The 27,705-nt window shown below is 42.1% G+C and overlaps 1 protein-coding gene across 1 annotated transcript in view; it reads left to right on the forward strand.

The window, feature by feature from the left end:
• The window catches only part of LOC107115580 (small conductance calcium-activated potassium channel protein 2-like), a 121,601-nt gene that overhangs the window by 15,408 nt on the left and 78,488 nt on the right, over nt 1-27,705 (forward strand). Inside the window, exon 3 of the mRNA XM_015417321.1 lies at nt 11,419-11,837. Coding sequence (XP_015272807.1) covers nt 11,419-11,837 — 419 coding nt within the window. The remainder of the gene's footprint in view (nt 1-11,418; nt 11,838-27,705) is intronic.

A 27,705-nucleotide genomic window follows, 5' to 3' on the forward strand; every position in this document is an offset into this window, starting at 1 on the left:
TTATCAAAAGCTTTTGGAAACAACATCTACTGGGTCACCCTTGTTCACATGTTTGTTCACCCCCTCAAAAAACTCTAAAAGGTTAGTGAGACAAGATCTTCCCTTACAGAGTCCATGCTAATTCTTCCTCAATAGAATTTGTTCATCAATGTACCTATTAATTCTATCTTTAATAATGGATTCCACCAACTTAACCAGTATCGACATTATAGTGACGGGCCTGTAATTTCCCAGATCTCCCCTGGAGCCTTTTTAAAAAATTGGAGTTACATTGGTTACCTTCCAGTCTTTGGGAAGATTTTAGTGGAAGATTGCATATTGTCAATTTCTCATAGAAATCCCTTGAGTACCTTTTAAGGCATCATGGTATGAGTACCATTATTTTAAAAGTATTGTTACAGGTATCAACAATACAGAGGATCTCCTTTAGAAAAGAACAAATTGCCCCTCTCCCCCCACCCTTGTGAGAACAATTTATGTTGTGTAAGATTGGAGACTGAATTTAATCAGTTCCTCCTTTCAACTACAGCGTCCGCTCGATCAGAAACACAACACTTCCTTTGCCATTCTTATGGGTTCCACAGTCCTTGGGAATGATTTAGTTTTGAGATGTACAGAAGGTTGCAGCTTGAGGAGGAAGCAGTGAAGATCCATTAAGTTAGAAACATTCTGCTTACACTTATCTAGATCAAAGACAATAAGCATTATCATTTTAACTGTGTCACTACCATAACTTACATTCCCATTTTATAGATAGGTAACCAAAGCTGTGAGATTGAATGGCTTGTGGAGGGCTACTTAGTAAGTGCATAGAAGAAACCTAGGGTTGAAACCTAGTGCATGCAAGTTCAGATCCAACACTCTCTCCAGGAAACCAACCTTTCCACCATAAACTGTTGTGAGAATGCTATGTAAATCACAAGATACAATATGACAGTTCAGATTAGATTTAAAAAATGGTTGTCGAAGATAGCTGTAAAACATTGCAACTATATCAGCATTTGCCTACAGAGTCAAATGCTATAATCCTTTCCAGGCTTTCATTTTCTATCATTTTAGATGGAAATAGCTCAGTACCTTCTAAGATTCAATTTGTTAATTCAGCTACCATAAGGCTGTGCAGTGCTACCTCATTAGGCAAACATTAGATGTCCCCATCCCCTTATTTCATTAAACCTTACAAAATAAATATAATCTGGTGCCTTCCAAGGCATGTTTTTTTTCTTCTTGTCCTTCTTTGGTATCTTTAGCACTAAAGGAACATGCTCAAAATTGTTCAACACAGATAAGTTATCACTTAAAACACACTCTAAGCCTGTAGCCAGGAGTATGTTATTGCAATATAAATTGAGATTAAAACATATAGAAATTAAAGTATAGTTATGGGCAAACTATTTTTGAACATAAGAACATAAGAGAAGCCATGTTGGATCAGGCCAATGGCCCATCCAGTCCAAAACTCTGTGTCACACAGTGGCCAAAACACAGGTGCCATCAGGAGGTCAACCAGTGGGGCCAGAACTCTAGAGGCCATCCCACTGTTGCTCCCAAGCACCAAGAATCACTGCCCCAGACCAAGTGTTCCATCTATACCTTGTGGCTAATAGCCACTGACGGACCTCTGCTTCATATGTTTATACAGTCCTCTCTTGAAGCTGTCTATACTTGTCACCCCTCAGTCATTTCTCCAAGCTAAAGATTGAAGGTAAAAGAAGACGGGGATGGCAAAGGATGAGATGGTTAGATGCAACCAACATGAAATTGAGCAAACTTCAAAGGACGGCAGAAGACAGGAAGGCCTGTCTAACCTCTCTAACCTTTCTTCATAGGGAAAGTGTTCCACCCCCTTAATCATTTTAGATGCACTTTTTTGAGGTGCAGTGACCAGAAGTGTACACAGTAATACAAATGAGGCTCCACCATAGATTTATACAGAGGCATTATGATACTGGCTGATTTACATTAGGAATTTTGGTTCCAATGTGCATTCCTTTGCACTTGCTCATTTGCCATCTTGATGCCTACTTGCCCAGCCTTGAGAGAGCCTCTGGAGCACATCACAGTCCTCCCAGGTTCTCACCGTCTTGAACAACTTGGTGTCATCCACAAATTTAGTCACTTCTCTGCTTACTCCCAACTCCAAATCATTAATGAACAAGTAAAAACGTACCGAACCTAGTACTGAGCCCTGTGGTATCCCACTGCTTCCGCTGTGAAAACTGCCCATTTATACTCACTCTCTGTTTCCTGTTAATTAACCAGTTTTTAATCCACAAGAGGACTTGTCCTCTTATCCCATGACTGTTGAGTTTACTTAAGAGCCTCTGATGAGAAACTTTATCAAAAGCTTTTGGAAACAACATCTACTGGGTCACCCTTGTTCACATGTTTGTTCACCCCCTCAAAAAACTCTAAAAGGTTAGTGAGACAAGATCTTCCCTTACAGAGTCCATGCTAATTCTTCCTCAATAGAATTTGTTCATCAATGTACCTATTAATTCTATCTTTAATAATGGATTCCACCAACTTAACCAGTATCGACATTATAGTGACGGGCCTGTAATTTCCCAGATCTCCCCTGGAGCCTTTTTAAAAAATTGGAGTTACATTGGTTACCTTCCAGTCTTTGGGAAGATTTTAGTGGAAGATTGCATATTGTCAATTTCTCATAGAAATCCCTTGAGTACCTTTTAAGGCATCATGGTATGAGTACCATTATTTTAAAAGTATTGTTACAGGTATCAACAATACAGAGGATCTCCTTTAGAAAAGAACAAATTGCCCCTCTCCCCCCACCCTTGTGAGAACAATTTATGTTGTGTAAGATTGGAGACTGAATTTAATCAGTTCCTCCTTTCAACTACAGCGTCCTCTCGATCAGAAACACAACACTTCCTTTGCCATTCTTATGGGTTCCACAGTCCTTGGGAATGATTTAGTTTTGAGATGTACAGAAGGTTGCAGCTTGAGGAGGAAGCAGTGAAGATCCATTAAGTTAGAAACATTCTGCTTACACTTATCTAGATCAAAGACAATAAGCATTATCATTTTAACTGTGTCACTACCATAACTTACATTCCCATTTTATAGATAGGTAACCAAAGCTGTGAGATTGAATGGCTTGTGGAGGGCTACTTAGTAAGTGCATAGAAGAAACCTAGGGTTGAAACCTAGTGCATGCAAGTTCAGATCCAACACTCTCTCCAGGAAACCAACCTTTCCACCATAAACTGTTGTGAGAATGCTATGTAAATCACAAGATACAATATGACAGTTCAGATTAGATTTAAAAAATGGTTGTCGAAGATAGCTGTAAAACATTGCAACTATATCAGCATTTGCCTACAGAGTCAAATGCTATAATCCTTTCCAGGCTTTCATTTTCTATCATTTTAGATGGAAATAGCTCAGTACCTTCTAAGATTCGATTTGTTAATTCAGCTACCATAAGGCTGTGCAGTGCTACCTCATTAGGCAAACATTAGATGTCCCCATCCCCTTATTTCATTAAACCTTACAAAATAAATATAATCTGGTGCCTTCCAAGGCATGTTTTTTTTCTTCTTGTCCTTCTTTGGTATCTTTAGCACTAAAGGAACATGCTCAAAATTGTTCAACACAGATAAGTTATCACTTAAAACACACTCTAAGCCTGTAGCCAGGAGTGATACAAGAGCAGATTTCCCCCTAGTCTTTCAGTGTGTAGTTATGTGTATTGTATTGATTCTAATCGGTGTTATTGAGTGGACACTCATAAAACTGAATTCCAGAGAGGATGCCTTTTTAGTCATGCTGCAGCAAAGACTCTTTCAGCTACTAAATTTATTGTGGTACAAATAAGTTTTCATTGGCGAAAGCCCACTTTGTTGATGCATGGTGAGTACATGATATTTTAAAATTATAATTATATTCTATTAATTCTGAATAATTGATCTTGCTTATGCAAATTGTTACTATGATGGTACATAAGACATTATATTAAAACTAGAAGAGAGAATGTGTGTGCTTTATCTGACCTTCTAATGAAAATGATGACATTCCTATCCTTATAAATATAAATGATTATGTCCTCATGATTCATATCCTGTACTGAGATGCTAAAGATATTTTCCAAATCATTTTCTTTGCTGAGCCATTAAACAACTTCTTTTTTGCTCAAAAGATTAAGATTAAATTTTAATGTCTGTTATGTGAACTTGGCTAATTTATTTCCATGCAGCTTTTAAAACTAAACCTTAATGTGGCCAATTATGGCTGCCAGCTTTGGGTTGGGAAATACCTGGAGATCTGGGAGAAGAGCCTGAAGGAGGTGGGGTTTGGGGAGGGGAGAGACTTCAATGGGGTCTAATGCCAGAGAGTCCACCATCCTCCAAAGCAGCCATTTTCTCCAGGTGAACTGATCTCTGTTGTCTGGAGATCAGTTGTAATCCCAGAAGATCACCATCCACTACTTGGAGCCCACAAATCCTATGGCCAGTCTGTGTCTGGGGCCTGGGCTATACCATTTCAGACTGCTCACAGGACTGGATATTCCTACTTTCAAAAAAAAAGTCCCTGAACATAGAAAACTAGATGTCAGGAGAATGGTTCTAAACCTTTGTCCCTGACTTTTCAGTGACAAAAAAATCTACATGAGCACCATGTAAGAAATGAAGGCCTGAACAGATATTAAATTCTAGGACAGGCAGCTAGCTTCATTTTAATTTGCTGGTAATGTTTTTATTTGAGCAACCTCAGAAGTATTAATTAAAGTGATTGGTTTACTTATGCTAGCATTGCTCATTCTCATTTATGCTGTTATGTCCTTATATCTATACATATAACAGGTACTGCTGCAAGCTCATTTATTTCAACTCAAGTTACTTGTGCTTGTGTTGCTGGATCGAGGCAGGATGGTGGTGCTGTTGTTGTTGGACCTGTCAACAGTGTTCGACATGGTAGACCATCAGCTACTGACCCACTGCCTTACCAACACTGGAATTCAGGGGCTAGCCTTGCAATGGCTCCTTTCTCCAAGGTTGGGGACAAAGGGTGGCACTGGGGGAACTGCTATCCCAAAGGCACCCACTGGACTATGGAGTGCATCAAGGGGCAGTGCTGTTCCTGATACTCTTTAATATCTACATGTGCCCCCTTGCCCAGATTTCCCGGAAGCATGGGCTGGGATGTCACCAGTATGCAGATGACACCCAGCTCTATCTGCTGTTGGGGCAGCCAGTCTGACTCCAAACCGGAAGATCTGGACTAGGCATTACAAGTTGTGTCTGGTTGGCTTAGGCTGAGCCGACTGAAACTTAATCTGATGAAGACAGAAGTCCTGTGCCTGAGTCGGGGTGGTCCGAGGGGAGGGATCCCACTCCCGACCTTTGATGGGGCACCACTAGTGCAAGCACTAGAGGTTAGGAGTTAGGGAGTGCTCCTGAATGCCTCCTTAACTATGGAGGAGGCCCAGGTAGCAGCCACTGCCAAATCAGCCTTCTGCCATCTTCGGCAGATCAGGCTATTGGTTCCCTTCCTCGAACGCAACGACTTGGCAACAGTGATCCATGCCATGGTCACCTTGAGATTGGACTACTGTGATCCCCTCTAGATGGGGCTGCCCTTGTCTCAAATCCAGAAGCTGCAGCTGGTAGAAATGATGTGGCCAGGCTTTTGATGGGACTCTCTATATGGGAGCACATCCAGCCTGTGCTAAAGGCATTGCACTGGTTGCCGATAGCATACCAGATTCATTTCAAGGTTCTGTTTTTAGCTTTTAAAGCCCTTTATGGTCAGGGGCCTACATACCTGAGGGACGGCCTTTCCTCGCGTGCTCCCCAGAGAGCACTGCAATTGAGGGCTCAGAACCGACTGGCCCTCCTGGGCCTCAAGGAGGCCAGGCTGTCTACAGCCAGGGCATTCTCAGTGGCAGCTCTGTTCTGGTGGAACAAACTCCCAGAAGAGATCAGACCCTGCAGGACCTCTTACTGTTCCACAGGACCTGTAAAACAGAGCTCTTCCACCAGGCTTTTGGGAGCCACCGCCACCATCGTCAATCACCATCAACAACTAACAGTGGAAAGATAAAGAGCCCTGCCCCCCTAGAATGTCCATCAAATGCCTGGGCCAACCACCTGAAGGACAACCAAAAGGAAGATCTAGGAGCATTGAATAAAGGTCACCATCATCAAATTAGCAGTTTACTACATCAGATGTATTATATGATTTTAGAATTGTTTTAATTGTAATTTCTGTTTTAATGTAATTTACTTATCTAATTTTATGTAAGCCGCCCTGAGCTGGCCTTGGCTGGGAAGGTGGGGTAGAAATTTGAGAAAGAAAGAAAGAAAGAAAGAAAGAAAGAAAGAAAGAAAGAAAGAAAGAAAGAAAGAAAGAAAGAAAGAAAATTATGTATTTATTTATATTTATTTGATTTATATAACAACCCCCCCCCCGCGAATGGGCTCAGGGCAGTTTACATCAGTATCGTTAAACAATAATTTAATAACAGATTAAAACAACATAAAATCATAAAATACCATGTAAAGTAACTTGTCCAGATGTCAGTCATTAATTTGAATATAGCAGTGGTGCCCTGATGTCGAATTAGAACCAGGCTACTGGTGGGGGGTTGGCCAGGAAAAGGGAGGGATGTCCACTGCCACAACCAAAAGCCCAATGGAAGAGCTCTGTCTTGCAGGCCCTGCAGAACTGTACTAAATCCTGCAGGGCCCTGATCTCACATGGGAGCTCATTCCACCAAGTAGGGGCCAGGGCCGAGAAAGCCCTGGCCTTGGTCGAGGCTAGATGGATGTCCCTGGGACTGCCAGGATATGTTGATTTGTGGACCTCAATGTCCTATGGGGCTCATAAGGGGAGAGGCGATCTCGAAGGTATGCTGGCCATAGGCTGTATAGGACTTTAAAGGTAAGCACCAGCACCTTGAAATTGATCCAGAATTCAATAGGCAGCCAGTGCAGTTAGGTTGCCAGTGCACTGCTTTGCACTGGAAATATCCTTTTAGTCCTGTGCTGCTAACTGGCATTACAGAGCAGTCTAAGGATTAAAAGATTTCCTTCACTCCTAAAGAATATATAATAGATCTATAGAATTTGCCTGGCTATAACACATGTCTTGATGGCCTAGGGCTCTCTCTGATTTACAATCAGAACATGCTTTCACGCCCAAATTCTGGGCATATGCCAAGAGCTACTGAGCAGTTGTGGACTATGTGCCCTGCAAGTGATTCTAAGGTGATGTGTCCCAAGTCCAATGGCTTCCAGGCAGGCATTTGACCCTAGTCACCCTCACTTTGTTCTGACAAAGAAAAGCACTACTTCATGTTATACATGTACAAAATAAAAGGAAAGAAATCTATGCATTTGCTCAGTGTGATAATAAGTTTGCAGTTATATGCCTACTTTGATTATTGCGATTGTTCAACAAAAGTCACAGCGAACCACCAGTATATACAATGTATAAGCAAATATTTACATTTTTAGGACGCTGAAAATTTAACACACTTTGTTAACTGTAGTGTAACAGAATGATTTGTATTTCTGTTTGATATACTTATATTATGGAACTATTCTCCAGACCAAACCAATCCAAACCTGTTCCAAATCTGAGCCTTCTTCTGGCAGTCAATTGCAAGGGGCACTTGTATTTACATCAACAATATGGGGCTATGAACTGCTTTCCTGTTTCCTTAAAATACCCCTTTTTTACACGAAGGAACACTCCTCAGAGAGCCAGTTTGGTGTAGTGGTTAAGTGCGTGGACTGTAATCTGGGAGAACCGGGTTTGATTCCCCACTCCTCCACTTGCACCTGGCTGGATGACCTTGGGCAAGCCGTAGCTCTGGCACAGCTGTTCTTGAAAAAGAACAGTTTCTGTCAAGAGCTCTCTCAGCCCTGCCTACCTCACAGGGTGTCTGTTGTGGGGAGGGGAAGGGAAAGGAGTTTGTAAGCCACTCTGAGGCCCCGGTCACACGGGCAGGAAACTGCAGAGGAGAAGCGTGGCTGTTTGCCCTGGGGCAAACTACTGCGCAGTTACGCGATCAGACCTCCTGTGGAGGTCCTGTGGAGGTACCGTGGAGGTTCCATGGCAAGGGAGAGGTGCCGATCACAGGACAAGCCGGCGCGCAACGAAGAAGCGCGCACCGCGGCAAACTGTTTTTATTTTTGTGTACATGACAAATGCGCATGCTCCGTTGAGTGCGCATGCGCATCCACAGAGACTTGGACAAAACAAAAACACCTTATTTGCAAGGGGACATGGGCGGGCGCCGGATGCCTCTGGAAACGCGATCAGACGCCCGCCCTTGCCCCACAGTTTCCGGAAACTAGTACCTCCAAGGTACTAGTTTTTTGCCACACAGTTTCGGCTGGAAGCCTCGGTTGAGCCCCGGGAGTGCTACGCTTCCCAGATGTGGGTAGTGAAGGGCGGGGTATAAATCCAATCTCCTCCTCCTCCTCCTCCTCCTCCTCCTCCTCTTCTTCTTCTTCTTCTTCTTCTTCTTCTTCTTCTTCTTTTTCTTCTTCATAATTATTATGCATTACAGAAGCTTTTTGTCTGCCTGCTATACCCAGAACTAATTTATTTTGGAATGTGCTGTCTGTTCAAAATGAGCCTTGCCATCCACAGATAATTAGAATGGTAGCTTATATAGTGCATATGGCCTAATTGTTCATGTGTGTGCAACTATATGCATATATCCTAAGGCAGGTTATGGTAGGTTACACAGTGTACATGACCTTATTGTTTGGGTGTGTGCAATTACAAGCATACATACTAAGTTTTTGCTACTTGAGTCCTGTAGAAAAGGGCTAAAGTGTTAACAATTACAACTATCGTACTCACATTAGTCAAGATACTGTAAAAAAAATATCGCTAAATTTCTACCCCCCATCCCAAAACAAAATAGGGACAAATCAGAGAGGATGCTTTATTGGGAAATTCTTGACATGGGGATGCTTTCAAACAAGTCATAACCAGTCAACATGAAGTGGTTCAATCACATATGTCTACTTGAAGTTTCAAATTTCAATCATGAATTGGTTTCTAAGAAGCTGGAAAAGAGCACAAGTTTATTTCAGATAAAAGTATGTGTGCTGAAGTCAGATAAAAGTATGTGTGGAGTCACTCACACCCCACAAGCTAAAATCAAAAGGAGTATTTTGTACCTTAAGCAAAGTTTATTCCATCATTAACTTTCATAGACTAAAACTCACTTCTTCAGATGTAAAGAGTGCATTCTCACCATGCAGTATTTTGTATAAAAAACAAACGGCAGTTTCAGTGGCTCATGAAATGCATGAATTACAGAATGAAATGTAATTACACAAAATTCTAGTCTAATCAACAAAAATACGCAGTATTCATCAGTTGTGTCAAGCTACTTATTTTATTTATTTACATTATTTATAGTCCCATTTTCTCACTTGGACTCAAGGTGGATTAAACAGAGTGAGTCAATACAATTGATGGCTGTAACATTCAATAAACAATGCAATAAGTTGTAGAAACCAATAAACAATAATAGGTTGTAGAAACAACCGGACGTATAAAAACAGAACTGAAGCAAAGCATAAGTATTAACATGACACATGAAGGCTGAGTTCAGACTGGCAGTTTGGCCTGATACAGGAATGTTTCACAAATGGATTAAAGGGGCTGGTTCACACAGCCACAGCTGTCAGGAGTTCCCCAGCCGTACTCAGCCCATCCTATGATGATTCCCTACCAAGTTAAAAAAGTACCAGGTGAAAGCCGTAGGAAACCCTAGAGGGCACATTGATCCCACTTCCCGGAAGTGTGCACGCTAAAAGCCACAAACAAGCCACACTGATAATGTGAACTGGCTGATCTGGCAGCAGAGATGTGCATAAGCACCCATGCGCAATATGCGCTGGAGCGCACAACTGCCCACGGCTCACAGAGTTAAAGCTCCCAGCAGGCAGCCTCCTGGGAGACAGACTGGCAAAATGGCAGGCATGCGAGGAGCGTCCTGGAAAAGGGTGGAGACCTTGGACCTCCTGGCAGTGTGGGGTGTGCAGCCAGTGCAGGAGGCCTTGCGTCAGACCCACAGGAACAGGGAGATGTTTGAACAGGTTGCTCGAGAAATAGGTGCATGTCGTTGGAGTGAAAAAAAAGCTGCTTACAGCCACGCCTCCACCAGGGGCAGGCCAACAGTGCGAACACTCTTATGCACCTCCTTCCTGGTATGCTCCCGCATCAGTAGGTGCAGTGCGGCCGGAATCCCCAGCACAACTTGGTCTGCGTCTTTTTGCCCTGCCTCCCTCATGCTTCATACTGCCAGTCTGTCCTCAGCCTAAATGATACAAGATTCCATTTTAGGATACTAGTTTTAACAAGTTATACACAGTCCCTAATAATTTTTTTAAGTAACTTTGTGAATCATTTAGTACAGAGCAAGTCTATTGCCTGTATAGAAAAGCCCTCTTAATTCAATTTTGCATGGTTTGTGGAAAGCCATGAGAACCAGGGTGGAGAGAACGAGATTTTGCAAAAATGACATAATAAAATAAAAATCTCAAGTCATTGTTCAGCTCAGGCTGAAATAGTGTGAAATCTCTGAATGAAAATTTCAATCTAGTGTCTTCCTGTCCTCCATGATTTGTTTAAATCCAACCCATCAGTGGCTATTAGCCACAAGGTATAGATAGGGACTCTGGGGCAAGTGATGCTCTGTCATCTTGGTGCTTGGGGGGGGGGTCAACAGTGGGAGGGCTTCTAATGTCCTGGCCCCACTGGTGGACTTCCTGATGGCACTGGTATTTCTGGCCACTGTGTGATACAGAGTGTTGGACTGGATGGGCCTTTGGCCTGATCCAACATTGGCATCTCTTAAGTTCTTATGTTCTTAACCCTATGATTTCAATACTTATTGCCATTATTCATTTGGGGAGAGCTCAATGGTAGACCATCTGCTTGGCATGCAAAAGGTTCTAGGTTCAATCCCTAGTATTTCCAGTTAAAAGATCTGGTGGTAGGTGATGTGAAAGATCTTTGCCTGAGACCCTGGAGAGCCACTGCCAGTCTGAGTAGACAATACTGATTTTGAGGGATCAATGGCCTGATTCAGTATAAGGCAGTTTCATGTGTTCACCATTGCCTAGTGTCCATACCTTAGTGAGAATAAGGTTTAAATCAGTAATTAACACTGAAAGAGGTTGTTAACATGAGCAAGTGATGTATGAAACTTCATTTGGCTAAAGAAGTCCAACAATACATATTTCACTTTCATTTCAAATTATGACAGCTGGACTCCTAAACTGCAGCTTACATAACATTTGAAAACACATACTGTGTTTACTATTTTAAATTTTACATTTTTAAGTACTACTGATACTTTGTTGTGTGTAAAAAGTCCTGCTGATATTTCACTAATATTGTCCTTCTGCATTGCTTTTGCAGTTGTTTATGGTGGACAATGGAGCTGATGACTGGAGAATAGCCATGACTTATGAGCGCATTTTCTTTATCTGCTTGGAAATTTTGGTGTGTGCTATACATCCTATCCCTGGCAACTATACATTCACATGGACAGCCCGGCTTGCCTTCTCCTATACCCCATCTACGGCAATAGCTGATGTGGATATTATTTTATCCATACCCATGTTCTTAAGACTATATCTTATTGCCAGAGTTATGCTTTTGCATAGCAAACTTTTCACTGATGCCTCATCCAGAAGCATTGGAGCACTAAATAAGATAAACTTCAATACTCGTTTTGTTATGAAGACTCTAATGACAATATGTCCAGGAACTGTACTTTTGGTTTTTAGTATCTCCTTATGGATAATTGCTGCATGGACTGTCAGAGCTTGTGAAAGGTAAGTCTCTGTTTTTAAAAACATATACATGGCCTTGATATTCTTCTAATAGATCACTGTCACCATTATCCTTAGTAGTCTAGTTACTAAGGTACACTACTTTCCTGAGTTCTAAGCTACATCACCTTTCATGTTCATTGTTTTGTATTTTATTTAATTTCTCTTCCCAGTTCTTTCATTTCACTCTTCTGATGCATTTTAAGTGTATTACTTTGCTATAACATTCCAAGATGCTAAACAGAATACATCCCACTTGTTCCTAACCTGATATTTCAGTCATCGCAGTCTTTCTACATTTTCTTATAGCTTACTTTGAACGTTAACGTAATTCGATGATAAATTCTTTGTCAGTATTGTTATGGTCTATAGTTTTAATAGTTCAATTGTGCTATATAAAGATACTAATGTAATGGTATGCAATAATGGGGAAACATACAGTAGAAGTGCTGTTTCATAGGCATTGTTTTCTGAGGGCAATGTTTTCTGAGGGAGAATTGTTTTTAAAAAGGATGTGCATGAACCAAGAAAATGCGGTTCAGTTTGTGGTTTGTGGCTGAACAATAAACTGAACCATGAACTGAACCAGGAGGTTTAAATGGGATTTGCAGAAAGCTAAAAAAAAGGTCAGTTATGGAGAGCAGCTTGCTCCCCACTGCTCAGCTGTTTTGGGCTGTTGTGCAGTCCCTTTAAACTTGCTGTCTGCCGCTCAGCTGTTTTGGGCTGTCTTTAAAGTTTAAAGGGACTGCACAAGACAGCCTGAAACCAGCTGCTCAGCTGTTTTTCGGGCTGTCTGCTGCAGTCCCCAGCCTGAAACAGCCCGGCCACTCAGCTGTTTCTGCAGCTTTTGCAGGGAATAGAAAGCAGGCTTTTAATGGGACTCAGAGTCACTTTAAACCCCTGCTTTCTGCTCCATTCATGAACTAACACAAACCTCCACAAACTGCTTTTAAAGTTCATGGGGCTGCGGTGGCTCAAAGGTTAAGATGGTCTGCAGTTCAGCAGTTTAAGACCCTAGTGCCGTGTGACAGAGTGCTGTGTGACGGAATGAGCTTTAGGTTCATGATGGTAGACCTGTCACAGTCTGTTCATGAACCACAAACAGGGCAAAATTTGTGACACAGTTTGCTTCGTTGTTCAGTTTGTGCCCATCCCTAATTTCTAATTAAAGTGAAATGTTGGTTAGAGGCATGAAGGACATATTACTGGGATACTGGAGTAAATGTACCCAGTGATAGATTCAGTTCTTATAAAGTGGTAAAACTGCTGACTGTACAAACATACCAGTAAAAAATGGATGGTTTTCCAGTTGGAGCTATGATATCATATGGAACAAAATATAGAATTTCAGACTCTATTTACAATAAGGAATTTTCAGTTCTTCAAATCAAATTATCTGAAATATCTTTTTCACATATAGAAAACAGGTATATATTAAGTATTGTAAACTAAATAGAGTGTCTTATCAGGAATTTAAAAGGTTGTGATGCAGAATTTGGTAACAAAAGAATTGTAGTGAAGACAATACTAGGAGCCAGTAATGTTGTTGTGGGTTTAGGCACAATCCAACCAAAGCTAGGCACTGTTAAGTTTGCTTTCAATGGAAATTTGAAATGTGTTTCTTAAATATTGTTCAACTTTAGCTGTGTTAGTCAAATTCTAATGATGTACCACATTTGAATAAATTTGCAGTTGTGACTTTTATGCAAAGATACTCTATATAACTAACAGCCTGTAAATGGCATGTGGCAATTACCAGGTCCACAGGATCTCAATGCCAGGCAGAGCCAGTGTTGTTGTTGTTGTTGTTGTTACTATTATTAGATTTATATGCCACCTCTTGCCATCAAGTGGTCTTGAGGTGGCTAACAACAGCTAAAATATTAACAGATACCAACTAAAAACATAATACAAATAAAACTAAAAGGCAGCCCACATAAACAGACCCAACTAATGAAAAGCTACATAGAAGAGCTCTGCTTTGCAGGCCCTGCAGAACTTAGACAAGTCTTGCAGGGCACACATACCATCTGACAGCTGGTTCCACTAGGACAGGGCCACCACAAAGAAGGTCCTCATCTTGGTGGATGCCAAGCAAACATCACGTTATGGGGCACAACCTAGTGATGTCAGGCTGAATAACTGTCATCACAGGAGTGCCTCTGTAGATAGCTAAGAACTGTGCCTTATGGAATATGCAAGTGTGTTGTCACTATCACATGGTGAAGAAGAGGAGGAGGAGGGGGTGGTGGTGGTGGTTGGATTTATACCCTGGTCTTCACCCGGAGTCTCAGAGCAGCTTACAATATCCTTCCCTTCCTCTCCTCACAAAAGTCACCCTGTGAGGTAGGTGGGGCTGACATACCACTCAGAGAACTGCTCGAGATAACAGCTCTGCAAAAACTGTGGCTGACCCATGGTCACCCAGCAGCTGCATGTGGAGGAGTGAATGGACTATTTACCACCAGGCCTGTTGCAGACTCTGTTGATTACACACAATGTGAGTTCTTTATTGGATCACCTCAAGATTCTCTGGCAAAGTCTGTCACAAGCCCATCACTGTCCTTGTGCCTAGTCATCTCCAATCCAGGCTAAACATACCCAGCTCCTTCAGCCTTTCCTCACAGGACTTGGTCTCCAGACCCCTCACCATCTTCATTGCCCTCCTCTGGACACATTCCAGCTTGTCTATATCCTTCTTAAATTGTGGTGCCCAAAACTGAACATAATACTCTAGGTGAGGTCTAACCAGAGCAGAGTAAAGTGATACCATCACTTTGCATGATTTGTATACTATACTTCTGCTGATGCAGCCCAAAAGTACATTTGCCTTTCTAGCTACCGCATCACACTGCCGACTCATGTTCAGTGTATGGTCTACTAAGACCCCTAGATCCCTTTCGCATATACTATTGCCAGAACAAGTCCCCATCCTATAATTATGCATTTGATTTTTCCAGAACTTTACATTTATTCCTGTTAAAATTCATTTTATTTGTTTTAGCTCAGTTTTCCAGACTGTCAAGATCATCCTGTATCCTGACTCTGTCTTCTACTATATTTGTTATTTCTCCCAATTTAATATCATTTGCAAATTTAATAAGCATTCCCTCTATTCCATCCAAATCATTTATAAAGATGTTGAACAAAACAGGTCCCAGGACAGATCCCTGAGGAACTCCACTTGTCACTCCTCTCCAAAAGGATGAGGAACGATTAACAAGCATTCTTTGGATGCGATTTGTCAACTAGTTACAGATCCACCTAACAGTAATAAGATCCAAACCACATGTTACCAACTTGTCAACAAGAATATTATGTGGAACCTTATCAAAAGCCTTACTGAAATCAAGATGAACTATGTCTACAGCATTCCCCTGATCCATCAGGTAGTAACTTTCTTGAAAAAAGAGATAAGGTTAGTCTGACATGACTTGTTCTTGAGAAACACATGCTGGCTCTTAGTAATCACAGCCATCTTTTCTATAAATTAATTGCTCAGGGACCGACTGTTTGATGATTTGTTCTAAAACTTTTCCAGGTATAGATGTCAAGCTGCTGAGTTGGTACTTACCTGGATCCTCCTTTCCCCTCTTCTTGATGATGGGGACAACATTTGCCTGCTTCCAATCTTCTGGCACCTCAACCTTTCTCCAAAAATTCTCAGAAATAATGGACAGAGGCTCAGAAATTACATCCACAAATTCTTTTAGTACCCTTGGATGCAATTCATCTGGCCCTGAGAACTTAGTTTCACTTAAAGAAACTACGTGTTTATGTACTACCCCTATGCCGATCCTAGGCTGCAACTCCCTTCCCTCATTGTGTGTTCTCTTTTTGCCATGCTGAGCACCATTTCTGTCACAAGTGAAGACTGGGGAAAAGTAGGAATTGAGCAGTTCTGCCCTCACTTCATCACCTGTTACAATTTCACTTTCCTGTCCCTGCAATGGACCTACCATGTCCTTGCTCTTTTTCTTACTTTGAACATAACAAAAGAACCCTTTTTTGGTTATTTTTAGCATTTCTTGCTAGCCTAAGCTCATACTGAGCTTTAGCTTTTCTAACACTCTCTCTACAAGCACTGGTTATTTGTTTATATTCAACCTTGGTTAAAAGGCCCTCCTTCCATTTCCTAAATGAATCTTTTTTATTTCTCAAATCTTTAAAAACTGTTTATGGAGCCACCTTGGCTTCTTTAGGCACCTCCCCTTTTTTCTTCTCATAGGAATCATTTGTGATGCTCCCTCCTGAATATGGCTGCCAGGTCCCCCAGGAGGTTGGAGGTTCCCCCACTAAAAGGGTCCCCAATCCACCAGTCTGGAAAAGGCTGGCAGGGGGAAACCCACCCCCAAAGTGCCCAGTTCGAGCTGACGTGCCCGGCATGATGACATCACTTGGAGGTGACATCATTGTGCCGGGCACGTTGGTGGCTGATGCTCTAGCAATCAACCTCAAAACTCTATGGTACCATAAAGTTACCAGGCTGATTGCTAGAGCGTCAGCCAGCAACATGCCCAATGTGATGATGTCACTTCCAAGTGATGTCATTGTGGCGTGCGTGCAAATGTCCTGGGCAGGGACCAACTCTCCCTCGCTATTAGCAGTAAGTGACTTGGCAACCCTACTCTTGAACTCCCTTCTCCTTAAGTATGTCTGACTATGGGATTCTACACAGCATAACTTTAAGTTAGTTAAAATTTATTTTCCTGAAGTCCAACCTGTGTCTGACAACATACAGCTTTTCCCTTCCCCAAGAATGTAAACTCCAAAATTACATGGTGAATACTACCCAGGGTGCTCACTACTTTCACTTCATCAACCAGTTTTTCCCTGTTGGTGAGAATCAAGTCCAAGATAGCAGATCCCCTTGTTTCCACTTTCTGGGAAATGAAGTTGTCAGCAAGACAAGTTAGGAATTTATTGGACCTTTCATTTTTAGCAGAGTTGGACTTCCAACAGATATCCAGGTAACTGAAATCTCCCATGAACACTATGTCCCATAGTGTTCTTTGAGAACTTTATAATCTGTTCTAGGAGTATCTCATCCAAGTCCTTTGCTTGGCTTGGTGGTCTACAGCAGACCCCCACCATAATATCACCATTATTTCTTACTCCTTTTATTTTTATCCAGACACCCTCAACTGAACTTCCATGCTCAGATTCAGGTATTTTTTCACAAGTATATACCTTCTTTACATATAATGCTACTCCTCGCCCCTTCCTTATTTGTCTAAGCCTTTTAAACAACTTGTTCTCCTCAGTCCTAAAATTCCAACTGTGGGTGTCATTCCACCAAATTTCAGTAATACCTTTTAGGTCATAGTCCACTTCCTGTATTAGGACTTCAAGTTCCTCCTGTTTGTTTCCCATACTCTGCACATTAGTGTAGAGACATTGGAATCCATGGTTTATGTGCTCTGAGGTTTTCATTTCTGTACTTACCTGCGAGTCAGTGTTTCCTAGCAAATGTGCCACTCTCTGCAAATCTTTAGTGTTCTTATCTCCAGTTATTGGCATCACACTAGGCTTTGAATTTTTGTCTCGCTCCCATAGGATTTAGAATAACGGATTATTCTGTATGTTGATCAATGTACTATGATATTATCCAAATGGTACAGCTTTGCCACTGAACCAGTTGGCAGGGATTTAAATTGATATACTTTCAGTACTCAGGTTCAGTAGTTTTGCAGGCAGTGTAAAGCTGTATATTTAGATAACGGAACAGTACTTGAGGGAAATTAATCTTCTACATTTCACTACTTTCATGTGAAGAATCACACTGGGGAAGATTCTGACCTGTCACTATATATGATTATTAATTTACTGAATATTAAAATATGTTTTTGGCAATATGCTAGGGGAATCAGATTCTTAACTTGTTTTCTCACATTAATTGGAGTTGCATGCCTAATTTCCGGCAAATCGTCCCTTAAAGCTATATGTCTCACAAACTGACACACTAAATCATTGTCACTGGTTTTCGCTTCAAGATACTAATTAGTTCAGATTTAAAAGGTGAATTGCAGTGAAACATAATTAGAATTTTTCAGAAGGTACATCACTGTGTTTACTTTAAAGTGGTTTTGATCTTGAATTGTTATCAGAAGCAACAGGAAGCGTGCTTGTTTAAGTCTTCTCATGAAGGGGACCTCAGGACTGGAGGAGAAGAAGGAAACAGACAAAAGTCAGAGAAGCAGATCTGTGAAAAGGACAGTGGCTATCTAATCTTTGTATTCTAATTTGGCCTACAATGGATAATTGTGACCATTGCTCTTAAGGCTCATAAACAAAAGATTAATCCTCATTTTATTTAATTTGTGAATACTCCAATAAATTTGAATGCCATATCTTTTTCTACCTTTACTATGCACTGATGTTAGGGGTACATGTGCTTCTATGTACCAGCACACCTGGGTCTTTTTTTTTAGTGCTTGTGTGTACCAGCCCCCCTGGGTCTTTTTTTTTTAAATCCCCGTAGGGATATTTTTTATTTTGCAAATACTACAAACTACAAAGAAATATTAGGGAAGGGACTACAACTAAGGATAAAAGAAAGCAAACCACACTAAACTAAAACCCCAAGAGGAGGAGATCTTTTCACTGTTAGTAAAATTGTTAGTACTATAAGTATTAATATCACAATATACTTGAAGAGTTCTTGCTTATAACAGTTCACTATTTGTTTGTTATTTTATTAGTTGTTATGAGAGAAATCTCTGATCATCTTCTTATTCTTCGCTTCAAAAGGCCATTTTCCAAGTCCTTCTGCTTTTACTTTGGCTTTCTGTCTCTGAAATCGTATACCACTCTGGCAGGTCCTGCACCCTTTTCTGCTGCAGAGTCCTCCTCTGTTCCAGAGGTAGCAGAGTCACTAGACTTCGTTTCTTCCTTTTTGGACTCTTCGTCTGTCCCCAGCTGCCGTCTCAAAAACTCTTTAGCTTTAAAAGTGGAGTCTATCTTCTCTCTTCTATCGTTGATCTTAAAGATGACACCCTCCGGAACCGCTCATCTGTACGATATCCCATTAGTTTGAAGGAAAGAAATTAAGTCCTTGTAGTTTTTTCTCTTTTGTCTAATTTCAAATGGAATGTCCTTTAAGATTTTGATGATTACATTTCCCATTTTCAGTGGGGTTGCTGATGCTGCTTTTAAAATAGCATCTCTGGTTTGTCTTCTTGAAAACCTGACCACTATTTCTTCAGGTAGGGTATTTTTTTTAATGTAATTGGAGTATGCCCTATAGGCTGACTCCATTTCGTTTATAAGTTCATCCACTGTTAAGCCTACCAATGGAGCGATGATCTCACTGAGCACCCTCTTCAGGTCTTCCCGATCCGTTTCAGGAACCCCCTGAAACCTGAGAATCATATTAGCTTTTTCCATCTGTAGCTGCAAAACTCGATTCTCTTGGCAATTTTGCTTCGTTTCCACATCTCCCAATCTTTTCTTCAACTTCTTCTTGTGGTGTCTGTCTCTTTAATTTTCTCGTTTGCCTGCTCCACTTTTTTCTCTGTTTTGTTCAGCTGAAGCTGCTGTGCTGCAAAGTTTTATTCATCACGGTCAGTTGCTGGTTAATACCATCGAGTTGTTCCATCTTGAGCATATCCGCTTGAGCATATCCGCCAGGAGTTTGAGGACATCTGCTCCCTCTTCCGGTTTCGGACTCTGACTGCCCAGCTTTGTTTTAAACTTTCTCTGCTGGGCTGCCATCTTTCCCGTTTTGTTTACAGTTTCTGCCGCTTCCATGCACCTTGGAAAACTTGCCAAACACTTTGCAATTCAGATAAGTCTCTCAACCCACTTTCGGTTTATTTCCTCCCCTCTCCCCCTTTGTGTCCGTTAGCCGCTCATTCGCATAAGAGGCGTTCCTCTTTGCAATCTCTTTTTTCAACAGCGGGGGGGGAATCGCTTTGCAAACTACTCCATTTTATTCAGAACTCACGTTCATTGTCAGTCAGTTTCTCTGACCACGATCGGTTTTACGCCATTCCGCTCGATTTCCGGCACTTGTCCCGGTCAGCTTGTGCCCGAAGGCCACTCAGCGACTGGACCGTCGGGGCGGAGGGTAGCCTCAATTCTCTGGCATTATGCCATCAAAGAGGCTACCCCTCAAAAGCCCCCTGGCCTGGACCCTATCGCAAAGGCTCCTCGGGGGTGTCACTTGAGGTGGTACCCCTCCAGGCCGCTGGTGTGCAGATCGCCCTTCCCCGTTGTGGGGAGAGTGTCTGCCATTGCTGTTCTGTCGACCGGAAGTCCACACCTGGGTCTTTTTAACTGTATGAAGCAAAAGTCACTGCACATTAATGTTTCCAGCCATAGATTATATATAACAGCTCCTCAGACAATGTGTGGTTAACGAACAAGACAGATGTGCTTTATGAGATGAAGATTAATAATACATTCATCAGGAGGGTCATTGAATTAAAAAGTAGTTAAAGTGGCATTTTCAGTAAAATCAGTGGCTTAAATAACAAAAAGTTGCCATTGTTTGTATAATCGTCTGAACTCATAGCACAGGAAGTTTTGGATTGGTGTCCTTTTGCCAGTTTGGTGTAGTGGTTAAGTGTGCGGACTCTAATCTGGGAGAACCAGGTTTGATTCCCCACTCCTCCACTTGCACCTGCTGATGTGACCTTGGGTCAGTCACAAGCTCTGGCACAGCTGTCCTTGAAAAAGAGCAGTTTCTGTCAGCCCCACCCACCTCACAGGGTGTCTGTTGTGGGGAGGGGAAGGGAAAGGAGTTTGTAAGAGGCTCTGAGACACCAAGTGAAGAGCGGGGTATAAATCCAATCTCTTCTCTTCTCCTTTCTTCTGGTCCTTTTAGTGCCCCTAAGAGTCGCGTTCTGAGACTTTGTTGTTTAGAAACAAGAAGTACTAATTAGAGTCTTGAGCATTGTACTTTTAATATATGATAAAAACAATGGTCTATTGTACTGATCTTCCAGTGTAATTCATGAAATAAATTTGAAATCGCAATAAAGCAAACCAATGTTCATGGTTTACCAGGAACAAAAAACCTAATCTAGCAAAACAACATCAGAATAGAGTGCAAAGGAAATATTCAGTCTTTATACTCACTATGAATTAAAACCAGTTATCTCTCATTTCCTTTGGCTTGGTTGAAATTGAAACATTACTTGTGATCACATTTCTTCAGTGTTGTAAAACTAGCCATAAAAATTCATTATAACAGTGATCAAACATTGCCTTATTATCACCTTGATTTATGACTGTACCAATGCAAAGAATGGTCAAATAATCATGTTTTATTCTAGCTTTTATTTCAGATGCTTAAATGTAAAAGTTAATTAGATGAACAAATTATTTGTTTTGCTGTTTAAATATTTACATTTTAAGAGCTGAGTTCATAAGGATAGAGTATTTTATTAAACTGTCATTTCTGTTACAAAAGAAAATAGCAACCCAAAATGTTGGTATGCCAAACAACAGCAAACTCAAATTTGTTTACTGAAATGGTGCCACTGAATAATATACGCTAGGATCTCAACTGAGCACAAAGATATTTCTATGGTGCAATCCTAGACAGAGCAGCACCCTTTGAAGTCAATTTTCTTCAAAAAAAATTCTGCTGTTAAACATGCTTAATTCTCTGTCATGTTGTAACTTAGAAAAGAAATGAACTGGGCAGTTCTCTAAATATTCTTTGAATTGTCTACTTGATAGTCTTTTGAAAAATTAGTTAATGGCTCCTGTGAAGTTTCCCTGATTTGTATAAACTGCATCAACTATAGCTCTACAAGGAAATGAGGTGAGACAATAGCCTGGCCATTGTTAGGCAACCACAACAATACTGTCAGCTTTCAAGCCTTAGCTTCTGTCAGGCAAAGGCACAGAGAAGAGTCAGGACCAATGCTCCCTCTAAGCTGTGGAGTCTTGTGAGCAAAAATTCTACTTTGTGAGCTACTGGCATTAAAGTTGTGAGCGAGCGATTTGGCTACTGCATCAATTAGTTTGCTTCTGGAGCCCTCCTTCCTGAGCTAAAACAAAAATGTGTGAGCTGGAGGCTAAAAAACTGTGAGCTAGCTCACACTAACTCACCTGAGAGGGAACACTGGTCAGGACCCTTACCAGGGATGTTTTTGGCTTTTGAGTGATGTCATATTGGGACCAGGCCTGGCAGCAACAACTGGGCAACGTGCTACCATGAGACTTGCATTGCACACCCAAGCCCGGGTGCTTGCAGCTGTTCAACAGCAGGAGCAATCCCATGAAAGCCAGTGTGGTGTGATGGTTAGAATTTCAGACTAGGATCTGGTAAATGAAAGACTAAATCTCCACTCTGCTGTGGAACCTCTGCTGTGGGTAACTTTGGACCAGTCACACGCTCTCAGCCTAACCTACCTCACAGGGTTGTTGTGAGGATAAATGGAGGAGAGGACAATGATATAAACTGCATTAGATTCCCATTGTGGAGAAAGGTGGGATAAATGAAGGAAATAAATATAGCTAAAGATGGGGGGCAGATAAATGGTAGATTTATTGGTGAGTGTGAAAGAGAGAAGGAGGCAGGGAAAAGTGAGGATATGGGGGGCGCCAGAAAGAGGGAAAGAAGGGTTATAGCGGCTCAGGGCGGCTAACAAGCGGCTAATGCCGGATTAAATAGATAAAATACAATGCCGGATTAAATAGATAAAATACAATAAAACAATATTACATATCCAAAATAAAATTCATAACAGTATTTAAGGTGCTCTATTATCCTGTATATAAATCCCCAAGATGGACAGTAATCCCAAAACGACGGCCAGCTTTATTAAATAGTGAGGGCTCCAGTGGTAATGTTCTCCCCACTTCTGCCAGGTGACACATACCCCCCCCCATAATAGGGGTAGATGATGGAACAGTACCACGGTGGTGGAATAGTGGCGGCGGCAGCTTCTACTCAAAAGCCTGGTGGAAGAGCTCCATCTTGCAGGCCCTGCGGAACTGTATAAGGTCCCGCAGGGCCCGGATCTCCTCCGAGAGCTCATTCTACCAGGTAGGAGCCGCCACCAAAAATGCCCTGGCCCTAGTTTGGGCAAACGTAACGTCTCGGGGGCCTGGAATTTCCAGGAGGTAGAGACTCCCCAATCGTAGTGCTCTTGAGGGAACATGTGGGAACATGAAGTACCTGTGCAAGTCCTTGCAGGTTCCCCCCTGAGTAACTGGGCCTGTCTCATCCAGCACCACATAACTGGGACAGAACCTTCCAGGGAAGGAAAGGAAATCTAAAAATGGGGGTAGATAAAGAAAGGTTGGCTGATGGGTGAGAAGGAGAGAAGGAAGCAGGAAAAGGAGAGAAGCTATGGGCCAGGGAAAGAAAATAGGAAATTGCAGGTCCCCCACTTGTTCATTTATAAGGCTCAAAAAGTTAGTCCATCCTTGGAATTCTGAAACTTTTGGTATTTAACATATCTCCCATTAACTTTAAAAACTGTAATAAGAGCATTGAACTTTAATAATGCCTATTTATATAGATATACTTTTCAAGTATAGCAGAACCTACTAGGAAAACATCCCTGTATGTATTTAGAAAATGTATGACTTGTTTTCAACCAAATTTCCCAAACTGAGTTACAAAATTAGAAGCATTTTGACACAGCCTTCAAACCCTTCTGTTCCAGGAAGGGGCACACTTTGCCTTTTAGCTAGAGCTGAAGAACTGTGCTCTTATCCACTGGTTTTTCCTGACCTCTGAAAGAAGTCCTGAGGCTAAAGGTGTAGTCACACAGCAAGCTTACCGCTATTTGTTCCCGCTGTAGATTTGATCAGGAATATTTTTTTCGGGTTCAGATGCCCACACATCCCTCCCTGAACTGCATACATCGTGTAACGAGGCTCCGAGCACCATTCAAATAGCTTGGGCGGCACGTCTTGGGTTTTTTGTTTTTTTTTTAAAAAACTGGCTTTGTGCATGCATATATACACATGGCCGAATCACTACTCACACTGGGACTCACTATCCTCCCTTGTTCTTGCAGCCCCCCCCCCCCACACACAACCCCCCCCCAACAGCAAACAAAATTAATCAGTGACATACAACTGAACGCTGGAGTCTATATGTGCACTTGAACGTTTATACATTGAATTTATTCAGTGCAGAATTGTTCATGTGCACAACGATGGAAGGTTGTAAAAAAAAATTGTGAGAAGGATGTTCAGATGACCTAATTGCGAGAGATGGCTGTCCAGATCGGCGAAATCATGGATTCAAAGTGCAAATATCCAGAAAGTACTTGATTTTTTGGGGTGTAGGAAAGGTTAGGGTCTTAAGGTCCTCTTCACTTTCTGCCATTAGGTTGTTGATCTTTTTCTCAGCAATCTTAATTCCCGTTTATGATTCATCCAGGCCAGCATTTCGCATGATGTTCTCTGCATATATATTAAATAAGCAAGGTGACAATATACATCCTAAAGCCTAAGACTACTCCCAAATAAAATCCTGATCTCTTGGGAGATGCTTGCAACAAAGTTACTTTTTCCACTTACTCTCTCCCTCTTCCAGCAAAAATAATAAGCTAAGTGATAAAGGTAGTTTCAGAAGTGATCCCTAGACTGGCCCTGAAATCTGAGTGACATGAATCAAGATTATTTGTTTCATTCAAGAGCCCTTGAAACTGCTCACCATTGCGATCACTTGGGCTGGAAAAGAATGATTTGAAACAGGGCTGTTATTCCTCAGATCACAGGAATCAAAGAAGTTGCTTTCAAAAGAGGCCTTCCAGCTTCCAGTCCCATCAATTTCTCCCCACTTGGTCACACAAGCCAAAATGGACATGGCACAAGAGGACTGGTTGTGGCAAGTACCTTGTCCATGTCCTTGGGTGTCAAAAATGGAAAATTATCAAATTTTAGACAAATGTGGGACCTCAATACTTCTACTGCAGACACTGAATTAACAATGGAGAAGGTCCACATGGATGTGCTGCCATCAGTGCAGTGGAATAGATCTCAAAATGAATTGTAGACTGCATTCAGTTTTCATAAAAACATAAGAAGACCTATGTTGGATCAGAACAAAGACCCACCTAGTCCAGCATTCTGTTCACACAGTGGCCAACAAGCTACCTCTAGGAACCCCACAAACAGGAAATCTGTGCTCTCCAGCAATTGATTTAAAGAGGCATACTACCTCTGGTACTGGAAGGAGTCCATGATTACTAGCCCTTTAATAGCCCAGTCCTCCATGAATTTGTCCATTCCCCTTTTAAAGAAGAAGAAGAAGAAGAAGAGATTGGATTTATACCCCGCCCTTCACTTGGAGTCTCAGAGCGGCTTACAAACTCCTTTCCCTTCCCCTCCCCACAACAGACACCCTGTGAGGTGGGTGGGGCTGAGAGAGCTCTGACACAAACTGCTCTTTTTCAAGGACAGCTGTGCCAGAGTTTGTGACTGACCCAAGGTCACATCAGCAGGTGCAAGTGGAGGAGTGGGGAATCAAACCCGGTTCTCCCAGATTAGAGTCCGCACACTTAACCACTACACCAAACTGGCTCTCCAGGTTGGCAGCCATGACCACATCCTGTGGCAGTGAGTTCCACAAATTAACTATAGGCTACATGAAGAAATACTTTTGTTATGTCCCGAATCTTCAACCTTTCAACTTCAGTAGATGACTCCAGGTTCTTGTATTATGGTGTTCGGTATTTGGTGTCATCTGCAAACCTGGCCACCTCACTACTCACCCCTAACTCCAGATCATTTATGATCAACTTGAAAAGCACCAGTCCTAGTACAGGTCCCTGGAAGACCCTGCTGCTCACACCCCTCCATTGCAAGAACTTACTGTTTATTCCTGCTCTCTGCTTCCTGTTATTTAGCCAATTTCCAATCCATAAGAAAACTTATCCTCTTATCCCATGACTCTGAAGTCTGCTCAGGAGTCTTTGGTGTGGTGCTTTGTCAGAAGCCTTCCAGAAATCCAAATAAACAATGTCTACTTGCTCATTGCTCATTCCTGTCCACACATTCACTGACATTTTCAAAGAATTCTAAAAGGTTAGTGAGACAGGACTTACCTTTGCAGAAGCCATGTAGGTTTTTATCAACAGGGCTTGTCCTTCTATATACATGACAATTTTATCTTTATCAATTTACCTGGAACAGATGTTAAGCTAACCGGCCAGTAATTTCCCCCCCACCCCCCGGTATCCTTTTTTAAAAATGGGAGTTACATTGTCCTGGTAGTCCTCATATCTTAGTTAGAAGATCAGCAATTTCACACGAGTTCTTTAAAAAACTAGGATGGCTACCATGTGGTCCTGATGATTTGTTAATTTGTCTATAAGTTGTAGAACTTCCTCCCTTTTCACCACTATTTGCCTAAGCTCTCCATCTTCCCCTCGTGAAAACATGCATTCAGGAACAGGTATTTTCCTTATATCTTCAGCAGTGAAAACCAATTAGAAGAATTCATTGAGCTTCTCAGCAATTGCCTTATCCCCCTTTAGGTAAAGGTTTCTCTTGCTCGAAATCCAGTCGAATCTGACTCTAGGGATGCAGTGCTCATCTCTGTTTCGAAGCCAGGGCTGTCTAAAGACATTTCTGTGGTCATGTGGACAGCATGACTAGACGCCAAGGCACACGGAACGCTGTCACCTTCCCACCAAAGCGGTACCTATTTATCTACTTGCGGTTTCTTGCTTTCGAACTGCTAGGTTGTCAGGAGCTGGGACCAGAGATGGGAGCTCACTCCGTCATGTGGCACTCGGGTCTCGAACTGCTGAACTACCGACCTTCTGGTCTGCAGTTCAGCATCTTAACCGCTTGAGCCACTGCAGCCCTATCCTCCTTTAGTACTCCTGCCATTCAATGGTCCAATGGTCCAACTGCTTCCCTAGCCAGTTTCCTGATCCTAATGTCAACACTCCTTCCTGTAGTGGGGCTAACACTTGCACTCCCAGCCTCCCTCTCTGTTGCCTACTAGCCTGCTGAGGGCTGGCAGGGGAAAAATGTTTTTAAAAGTGGTGTTGCATGTTTGGCATGATGTCACTTCCACCAAATACCTGGAAATGACCTCACATCTCTGGTGTGACAACAAAGTGACATTCTAGGATCCCCACTGCTTGACAGCTGAGTGCTGACAGCCCTAAAAGCCCAACCTCACAGCAAAGTGGGGGAAAACATTGCTGCCTTACTCTCTCTCATACCAAATAACACCCCTGTAATTACTGGCATATCTTCAGGCCCTCCAGTCCAGCATACAGGATATATTTTGGTACTTGAGAGAATAACCTGTAATTTAGTAGACCCTGTGCTCAAGTCTTGTAGCATCCATGAACAAACCACTTTCTCACAACATCAGCTCCCCATCGCTCCCTTATATATAAAGCCATAGTGGGCCCCAACGTTCCAAAATGCACACCTTTAGTGTTTGGCCGCAAGAACTGTCAGTCAGAAGATGCTGGCTGGGTTGACTGGCTGCTTTGTGCAGTCCCGCCCGGCGTTTCAAGGTCTTTTGCATATGGAAGCTGATTGGACTTCACTCCATTCCACACCTCAAACTCCCCCCCCCACAAGGCAGTTGGAATTGCCAGTTGCATATGGAACCTACTGTATTCTGAGGTAAAATATGTCCTCACTCACAACACATCACTTCTCCTTCAAAAGAAACAAACCCAATAACACAACCATGCCACATCACAAAGAAGACAGATCACACCACAAGTAGAATACCACAAGGCAAAAAATGATAGGAAAAGGTGCCAGCAGTCACCCCATTACTGCCACAGAGAGCGCTTCAGAGGATGGTGTGCAGGTCCCAGGTTCATGTTTTAAAAGCTGCCTGGGGGATTATGGACCATTCACACACTTTCAACCTTAACATACCTCATAGGGTAGTTGTGCGGATCATACGGGGGAGAGGATA

The sequence above is a fragment of the Gekko japonicus genome, unplaced genomic scaffold, assembly GCF_001447785.1.
Source record: "Gekko japonicus isolate JY-2015 unplaced genomic scaffold, Gekko_japonicus_V1.1 scaffold2034, whole genome shotgun sequence".
In the NCBI taxonomy this organism is placed as follows: Eukaryota; Metazoa; Chordata; class Lepidosauria; order Squamata; family Gekkonidae; genus Gekko; species Gekko japonicus.